At 39.4% G+C, this 9,891-nt stretch overlaps 1 protein-coding gene across 1 annotated transcript in view; it reads right to left on the bottom strand.

Moving 5' to 3' along the window:
- cpne9 (copine family member IX) overlaps positions 1-9,891 on the bottom strand; it is a 48,200-nt gene that overhangs the window by 23,550 nt on the left and 14,759 nt on the right. The window contains exons 4-7 of the mRNA XM_016510829.1: positions 3,900-4,003; positions 3,740-3,779; positions 3,618-3,620; positions 3,089-3,165 (exon numbers count right to left, since the gene is read on the bottom strand). Of these exons, the coding sequence (XP_016366315.1) occupies positions 3,089-3,165; positions 3,618-3,620; positions 3,740-3,779; positions 3,900-4,003 (224 nt within the window). The remainder of the gene's footprint in view (positions 1-3,088; positions 3,166-3,617; positions 3,621-3,739; positions 3,780-3,899; positions 4,004-9,891) is intronic.

Below are 9,891 nucleotides of genomic sequence, written 5' to 3'. Positions count from 1 at the left end.
ATATATATATATATATATATATACTGTATATATATATATATATAACAATTATATTTTCAATGCAGAAGAGATGTCTAATGTGTCACAAATCTATGAAACATCTGTAGTGTACTGAACATGTAAATGTTTTCCATGCAATGGAGTGTGAAAATCCATTTCAGCTAGTGATGTCTACGTGTGATAGCCATCAGAACACTGACTGTACTGTAGTGTGTTTGGCAGTTTATCTGGACACACTTCACCCGCATACATCTCAGTATAAACCTGTGACAGCACTGCTACTATGATGAATGTCTCCAACACTGAGGGTATTTTCACAGAAAATGTCATGCTTTCTTTTTAGCTAATTAGAAGCTCAGTTTGTGTGTGTGTGTGTGTGGTGGGGGGGTAGAGAGTTAAATAGCGAATTAAGTATGAAACAGATTGATCGAGTGTGTAGAAAAACACATGGGCGTAACATTAGGTAATTTGTTTTTCAACAGTGACCAATGACAAATTACCCACCTTCTGATGGAGTAAATCTTCCTACCTGCGTGGCGAGATGTATTTTTGGAGCTTATTTGAAATATTTTCAATACTCATACTTGGCAAATAGATTGCATTCTGTGACAATTTAAAACCCAGAGCTGAAATATTGACACCCGGTCTTGTTATTGTACAGCATTTTACATTCTCTCATCTCAAACATTCCTGGACCGAAACCAGGTTGTCTAAAAATATTTTGCTCAGCCTGACAGTATATGGCTCTCTTTTATCCATGCACATTTTCTCCACAAATCCACCACACTCACATGTGGAAATGAGGCTGGAGAAAAATCAAGCCCGAAGGGCCCCTGAATATGGCGCGGAACCTCAAATCCCCATCTCCGAACATCCCGTGGCATCTCTCGTCCTTAGGACTCCCTGGCCTTATCTTGCGAAAACAGAGGGAATTAGATGCATTTGCCCAAATGCAATGCTATGTAATTGAAAAGCCACTAGTCTTGGTGGGTTGCCATAGAAACCAGCAGGTAATAGAGTAGTACCTCTTCCTCCACACTTCCACCCAGTGTGTTACAGTATCTGCCCACAAGCTCTTTAGAGAGACAGGCTGACCTACTAAAATATGCCTATTGCCGCCAACCTTTTTCCTAATTCGCTGCTCGCCACTTGCACAGCACAGCAGAAAGCGTGACACAAAGGCCAAAAGGAGACGGCCCATATAGAGTTTTTTGCCCCATGCCGTTTCACCATCAGACGCATTTACAAAAAGCTCCCCATCTACCATGCAGTGATACAGAGCGTGTGCACAGCACCCGTCATGTTCTTCGGGGAAGAAAACCAGCTGCTGGAAGGGACTTACAAACTATTTTTCATGTTCTTAAGGGGTTTAGTCACACTGCCTAGCCATATCTGCAATTTTTTTTCATTTTGCTTTCTTATTAAAGTGACTTAAAACAACTTATATTCTGATCACTGAGCCCCATTATGGAAAAGCACGTGAATTTCACATTTGAACACATCAGTTGCGTGATTTTGCTTTATATGTCATCCATTGTTGTTATTGTTAACTAAAACTTTTAAAAATCATTTTCAGTAATTGATGTAAAGCTGTAAAGAAAAATATAGATATTAAATATAAAAAATTCGTAATTGAAAATAACAACTGGATTAAAGTCACTTAAAACCATTTATATATTCAGATTTCACATGTGCAAGCATTAATCGCGTTTTTGCTTCATATCTAGTATTGTCATTGTTAACTGAAACTATTAAAAATAGTTTTCAGTAATTAAAGTAAAGCTGTAAAGTAAAATGTAATTATTACATTAAAAAATCTTGCACTAAACCTAAATGAAAATTACAACTGAAATAAATTAAAGTGACTTAAAACCGCATATATTCAGATTTCACATGTGAAAGCATTAATCATGCATTTTTGCTTATCCAAAGCTGTTATTGTTTACTAAAACTATTAAAAATTGTCTTCAGTAATAGAAGTAAAGCTGTAAAGTAAAATAAAAACATTACATGAAAAAAGTAAACTTAAGAACCCTAAATGAAAATTACAACTGAAATAAACTGAAGTGACTTGTTCAGATTTTACATGTGAAAGCATTAATCATGTCTATTTGTTACTGTTCAGTAATTGAAAAAAATTGAAATAAAATAAAATAAATATTAGATGAAAACTTAAAAACCTAAACATTTCAATAAAGTTGAAGTACTAAAACTAAAATAAAGCTATATAGAAAAAATAATAATAAAAACAACAAAAGCACATAACAAAATTACTAAACTAAAATAAAAAAATAACTGAAATTTCAAAAAAATAAAAGCTAACTCAAAATATTAATAAACACTATAATTGTATATAAATAATACTTAAATAACACTAATGTCATCATATAAAAACAGCATTTGAGGCTTTTTGTGAAAATCGCATGTAATTTGCCAAAATCACATATGATTCTGTAAAATGACAAGAAAAATGTGGTTCTTCTGTAAGACCAAATGCAAGCAAATCCCTTTGAAGGCATCATCCAGACACCCTATTTTGTGCTACTGAAATAGATCGTTGATGTGACCCAGATATGCTGGACAGTGGCAGCCTGTATCTTTAATGTTAAAATGCCACAGTCACCAGAGAGTCATCCTTATTCAAGCCGAAGCTTAATTAGTTGTCCTTTTTAACCCCTCGCCAAAGCTTTTGGGATCTATTCGGGCACAGAACTGCTCTGGATTGATACGGACACAGAAGGTTTGCTATACTGAGAAACCCCAAACAAGCACCTCGACTGCAGTTAAAAGCATCGATTTTACAAGCGCTGTCAAAGAGCTGGAGACCATAAAAGGATTTCGAACCACAAGCTGCACGAAAAAGACCAATTTATCAACCCTTTTGTCTTATAATCATCGTGAGAGCACTTGCTATATAAATGAGCTCAGCTGGGCCATGTGAGCTAGATTAACTTGTGTCTTCCATGTGGTTAAATCTGTGGCCTGAATAGAGACCCCATAGGATTTGGAGAATTTTTAAAGAACTGTTTCCATGGTACTGTTTCTTCTTCAACGTCGTATCAATGGTGGAAAATAATCAAAGACTTACGAAAGCACCCGCTCGAGTCTTGACCCAGAGGACCCAATAATCTCTCCTAGAGTGCAGAAAGTCTGGCCGAGGAAGGACTGTGGGAGACAAAACAATGAAGGTAAATCACAGTACTGCGGGGTTCCTGCTCCACAGACACAAATCAGCAGTGACAGTCCTGTCTGGAAAATCTCCAAAAGATGGTATGAGGACTCACCTTGGATACTGTATGTCACTGAGTATAAAGACAGGTGAGGCCTGGCTGATGAAACTCTAAGCAATGGAAGGGGTGAATCAATGGCATGGAAAAAAAGCGAGCGAAAAAAAAAGAGAAAAACAACAGAAATACAAGACAAGACTTTGAGAACTACGACAGACTCTTTCATGCAGTTTTTAAAGGACACAGAGGATCTGGGCTTTGAACGTGACACTTTTTTTTTTTTTTCAAAGAATGAGAACTCAAAAAACAAACTGCATTCTCTTTGTAACTATTTTTGGCATGACATAGAAAACAAGCAATGGATAAATTACACTCATTTACAGCTTGTACCTTCTGTCATCCACGTCCATTGTAGCAGAAAAGACATTAAATCAACAGAGTAAAATTGCAGGCATTGCATCGTGACTTGTCTATCCATTAGCACATCATGTGAGACATTAAAGTTTGCTTACATATTTTGAGATATTTGAGCTTCTGGAGTCCACATTGTATCTGCATCAAATAAGCAAAAGATTGAAAGTGAAATTGAAGATCATGTCTAAAATGCATTTTGTCACTGTCTAAGGGTTTTTTCCCCTGAAACTAAAGGAGGAAGTGTTGTCATCCACTTACACGTCAAACCGAAGGTTCTGCTTTTCTTCAAAGAAGTAATCCAAGACAAATTTCCTCACAAAGTCCGGGTTCAGAGTGTTGTCAATCACTTCTGTTCGACCAAACTAAACAAGAAAGAAAGATGCATCATTAGATTAAATGTTTTCATGGCAAGATAATAAAAATATAATACATAAAGGTCATTCTCCACAAACCGGGTACAAAATAAATAATTAGTGAAAGAGCATGCTTAACCTTGTCAGAAGGTCAAACCAAATACCTAGAAATAATACCATAAATCATGATGTTATTTTAAAACATTTTACAGCAATACTTTTACATGAGATTTGCAATATTTCTAAACCTGTTGCTAAAATTTGGGGTATATAAATACAGTTTAAAAAACTGAATTGTGCGATTGTTATATTATTTTTAAAAAACACACATTTTAAAATGACAAAAAAAAACAAAACATTTTAATCATATTGAACAACACCAGCATGGCTAACAGAGCTGTATGGAAGTCCATTTCCACCATGGAATATAAAAAGGTAACTGTGACTTTTTATCTCATAATTCTGCCTTTTTTCTTACAATTCTGAGTTTATATCTCACAATTCTGACTTTTTTCAGAATTTTTCAGAATTGAGACATATAAACTCAAAATTGTGAGATATAGATTTCCAATTCTGAGAATAAGTCAAAATTGTGAGAGAAGTCACAATTACCTATTTTATTTTTTTCAATAGATATTTTTTTCTGAATTCTGAGTTTACATCTCGCAATTGTTTTTTGTTTCCCCCACACATTTTTTTTTCTCTTTTCTGTTTCTCAAAAATGCAATAATCAAAGTCAGAATTGTGTGATATAAACTCAGAATTGTGAAAAAATGTCAAAATTTCCTCTTTTATTTTTGTATTCAATGGTGGAATCAGGCTCCCATTGAGTTGATACTCTTAACATTATAATGTATTTATAGTTAATGTAAAAAACACATTATTTTGACTATTTTTCTTGCCAAAATTTGTTCACAGTAAAGAAGAATATATATTCCCATTTTTAAACACCACTATCCTTTAATGAAACATGATACTTCAGATGAATAGAACAGAAAAGCATAAAAGAAGCTAATATTATCCACTCAGCTGTATGTAAAATCTGCACAGAAGGAATAACTGATGTGCCAAAGCATAATAACAGTTACTATGATCATATTTTCATGATCAGAAGCAAAATCAGCCCTCAGACTTCCCTTCTCTCAGCAGACTCATCAGCAGCCTGAGCTCTGCATGGTAGTGGGGCAGGAATAGCAGCTCAGTGTGAGCTCGTACAGCTTCCTACCAACATACACATCCCTGAAGCAATCAGACAGTAATTCCCATTGGGCAGGAGTCCTTGGTGGAGCTCACCGATGGCACAGAGTAATGAACTATTGATTCCTAACTCAGATTCAGACCCAAGATCATGTTCTCAACACCCCAGACACATAATCCCACCTATCAATTTAGTATCCACGCTTTCCATTATCTGCTCCTGGAGAAGTTCCTGGAGCCGATCGGTCCTTGACTAAAGGTTCAGTGACCGTTGGTTGCTGCATTATCTGTTTAGGGGAGCTGGCTGTTTATAATGCAGTTGCTATGCATGCTTTTGGAGGTACTTGTAATGTGAGTGGGCACTTGAGTGTTGATATGCATGCGGAGAAAGCCACTGGTCCAGATACACAGCAGCTATATAAAAGTACAGTGAATATTTCATGATGCCATCTGGAGAGCGAGATATCTCTAGAGAAGTCCAGAGCGCTCGCTGCATTCCTCAAATTTACCATAGCAAACTACTGTTTTTTTTCCAACACTCAATATGAGACTTTTCCAGAGACTACTGATTCCTCAAATCCTGGCAAGGTGGTGGAATACAGTTAGTAGCTGCATTTACAATTCTGCCAAAAGGGTAATCTTAGGATGATTTTAAAACACTGAGAGGCAAAAAGCACAAAAGCACAGCCAGTTGGACCGTTCAGCACTTACTGGAAATATGCCGAAAAATACAAATTATTTGCTTCTATCTATTTAGCATGGCATAATAATTTCTGTAATTTCTACTACATTCTGCATAATAATTTCTGTAATTTCTACTACATTCTACTACACTGCATAATAATTTCTGTAATTTCTACTACATTCTACGTTTTTTAAGAGTGTCACATTCTGTTGGTAAGAGTGTCACATTCTGTAGGATAGCTGTTTCGGTTTGCATGTTTTGCTCAGTGTTTTTGCCCATGTTCCTTTAGTTTAATAAAGTTGCTGCAATCAGATCCACAATGCTCTTTCTCTCTCTCTTTGACAGTGAACTTTCAACTTTTCAGTTTGATTTCTTTCAAGTTGATTTTTTCTACAGTAAATTCAAAGTGGTCAAAAAATGTAATGAACTTGCAACTGTCACAGTTGCACTACTGTAAGGAGCAAGGAACGCGGAGACGAAGGAGTAACTCAAACACAGGTCTTTAATAACAATAATCCAAGGGGTAACACAGGGCCGGCAGGAGCACACACGAAGAACCATGTAGACATTCAATACCGGACAGGAAACAATGGACAGAACACACTATAAATACACAACTAAACGAGGTAATTGCAGGAACACAGGTGAACAATGACTAATTAGACTAGGGAAAAATGAGGTCACGGGGAGCACATGGGGAGCAAAAACACACAGACAGTCCGGGGGCGTGACAGTTCGCCCCCCTCCCGGAAGGCGCGTCCTCGCGCCGCAGATACAACAAAGGTTGGGACGGTGGGGGACTTAGGAGGAGGACAAAGGAGTGGAAGTGGGATGGAAACGGGATGGCAAAGGGCTGGCAGGAAATCAGGCAAACAAAACTGGTGGAGGTTCAGGCGGAGGACGGACTCCCGGGAGGAGAACGGCAGACAGAGTCCAGGGTGGTGACGATGGAGAGAGGAGTCAGTGAGGAGACCAGAGGGACTTGGAGCAGGAGGAGCCAAGCGGGACCCAGGCCACAGCCATGATGACGACCCACGGTGGAGCGGACGGAGGGGGGAGCCATGGAGGAGGAAGGGCAAACGACTCCAGGGGGCCGACCAACGGCGGCGGAGCAGGTGGCAGAGGAGCCCGAGGTGGAGACGGAGAGCCGATGAGCCAGGGTGACGAGGAGGATCCTGAGGGCCAAGGTGGAGCAGATGGCATCGGCGACTGACACGGAGGCGGGGCTCCGGAAGGCCACGGTGGAGCCGGAACGACAGAGGACCGAGGAGCAGTCGATGGGAAGGAGGAGCCTGATGGAGCCAGAGGGACGGAGGGACGAGGCGCTGTCGGAGGAGTGGAGTCCCAAGCCGATGGATGGTCGATGACAGACCAAGGCGGAGCCGGCGGGACGAGGGAGCCCGGCGGAGCCAGTGGACTGCCGGGCCACGGCGGAGAGGAGGGAGCTAGGAGCCATGGTGGAGACGCTGGGTCAACAGGCCGAGGCGGAGTCCTGGACTCTGAGGCTGGATGTGGAGACAGCGGATCCTCCAGCCACGATGCCGATGGAGACTGGCAGACCTGCGGTGATCCCACCGCACAGATGGTGGGCTGAGGGTGAGCAGAGGGGCTGCCAGACGACAGCGGGGGAGGAGGCAGGAGCGGGCGAGTGGGCAGGCATTTGTGAGCCTCTGGGCTCTCTGGGCTGGACTTGGGAACAGGAGCCCTCTCTGGGCTTAGCTTGGGAGCAGGAGTGACAGAGGGCTCTGACAAAGGAGGGAGGAGAGAGGGCAGGTCGTTCCACAAGTCTATAAGGTCTCCCTCCGTTTTCCATTCAACCGGAACCTTAAATAGATGGGCTGGGCTCTGGGTCCGGAGTGGAACTGGCGAGATCCTCCTCGGAACAGACGGTGAACGGGGATCCATTTCTCGCCAGTATCCACTCCACAAAGGCGGTGAAATCTGCTCGAGGACCATCTTCGGACGACGGCACTGTTTGCTCCAGCAGCAGGAGGAGATATTCCAGACGGGAGAAGGGGTCAAAGGGATCCATGGGGAAAACAGAAACCAAACCACTGAACAAACACGGAAACAAAAACGGAGGGGAAACAAGCAGTTAAACTCTTTGTTGGTCCGGTATTCTGTCACAGTTGCACTACTGTGAGGAGCAAGGAACGCGGAGACGAAGGAGTAACTCAAACACAGGTCTTTAATAACAATAATCCAAGGGGTAACACAGGGCAGGCAGGAGCACACACGAAGAAACACGTAGACATTCAATACCGGACAGGAAACAATGGGCAGAACACACTATAAATACACAACTAAACGAGGTAATTACGGGAACACAGGTGAACTGAATGACTAATTAGACTAGGGAAAAACGAGATCACGGGGAGCACATGGGGAGCAAAAACACACACAGACAGTCCAGGGGCGTGACAGTAACTTTGGCACTATTTAAAAACATTAAGGCAGCAGTTAATGTACATTTTCTTTTTTCTTTTTTTACTTCATAACTTTCAACTAATAAATTCAGCATTTCAGTAGAATAATACAATAATACAATCTGAATAATACATTTTATGACAATTAATTTTTCATTAAATCAGACTTATGTGCTTATATGTTTAAATAATTTGGGTTCTAAAATGTCTGTTATTCAGAATTAGGTTACAGTTGAAAATTTTTTTTAAATGTTTTTGAAAGAAGTCTCTTATGCTCACCAAGGCTGTCTTTACTTGATCAAAAATACAGTAAAAGGCTAATATTATGAAACATTATTACAATTTAAAATAACTGCTTTCTATTTGAATATATTTTAAAATGTAAACATTTCTTATTATTATCAATGTTGAAAACAGTTATGCAGCTTAATATTTGTGGATTTTCATGGATTTTCAGTTTTTCAGGATTCTTTGAATAATAGAACAGCATTTATTTGAAATAGAAATCTTTTGTAAGAATATAAATGTTTTTACTGTCACAGTTGATCAATTTATTGTCTCCTTTGCTGAATAAAAGAATGAATGAAAAAAAAACTTACTGAACAAAGTTTTGAACGTTATTTTATATGTAGAAAATCCAATTTAGAAGATAACAATATAGTAATATTGAATGTTTTATTCATGTTTGTAATTAAAGGCTTCTGCAAGTTTATGGATAGGCCTACTGTTTCTAAAAGAAAGAATCTCATGAGATTCATCTGGAAGGAAAATAAAAGAATGCACACATTAAAAGAAAAAGAAAAAAACGATCATCCACACAAGAGCAGAGAGAGGAGGAGGATGGAGGAGAATATCGACTGATAGACACAATCTGATGATAAGCAGAACTAACAAAAAAACAACTTCATGGTGGATCCAAAAGTACAACAATGAATCACGTCAACATAACTGCATATTGTGTCCTGATTGCAGCTCCTATAGTTGTGGCCATGGGCGACATTTGACTCTTGAGTCAGGGGGGGCAGGAAAAAAAAAAATATAAATTAAATAAATAAATAAAAACAAAAGATTTTTTTTCGGATGTAAGCATCAAAACAATGCCCTACCTTATTGCAAGGCATCAAAGCAGTCAATCCAACACAGTCAAGAATAACTTAAAGAGGTTGCCACCATTTAGTAAACTGTGAACTAGCTTTGGCTCTTCCTGCTGACTTGAATGGTGATGCTTCTCCTTTGTTCACTGAAGTTTTCTGTGTCTTTTTCCCTTGTCACTTGAAATGTTTTCGTTTTGAATCGTTGTTACACGTGAGGAAAAAATAAACGATCAGTTGTGGGACTATATTCTGTCATAAATCGCATACCATTCATTGCTGAACTTTCTACCGTCTGTTACTAGAAATGGAATTAAATTACTGGTTGATATGTCCTGATCTCAATAAAGTTTACACAAGCTTTTGGTCCGTGAATTAGATCTTGCGCTGTCTGTGGAGGTTTGGCCAGGACCGGTTCCAGAATTAAATCAACATATTTTATGTTCCGTCCATTGCCAATCACTGCTATTTCGAGAGTGAATCCCGCATAAATATGCG

The sequence above is a fragment of the Sinocyclocheilus rhinocerous genome, unplaced genomic scaffold (assembly GCF_001515625.1).
Source record: "Sinocyclocheilus rhinocerous isolate Xijiao unplaced genomic scaffold, SAMN03320098_v1.1 scaffold714, whole genome shotgun sequence".
NCBI lineage: Eukaryota > Metazoa > Chordata > Actinopteri > Cypriniformes > Cyprinidae > Sinocyclocheilus > Sinocyclocheilus rhinocerous.
Note: the sequence above shows the minus strand (reverse complement) of the source record. Positions and strands in the feature narration are given on the sequence as shown.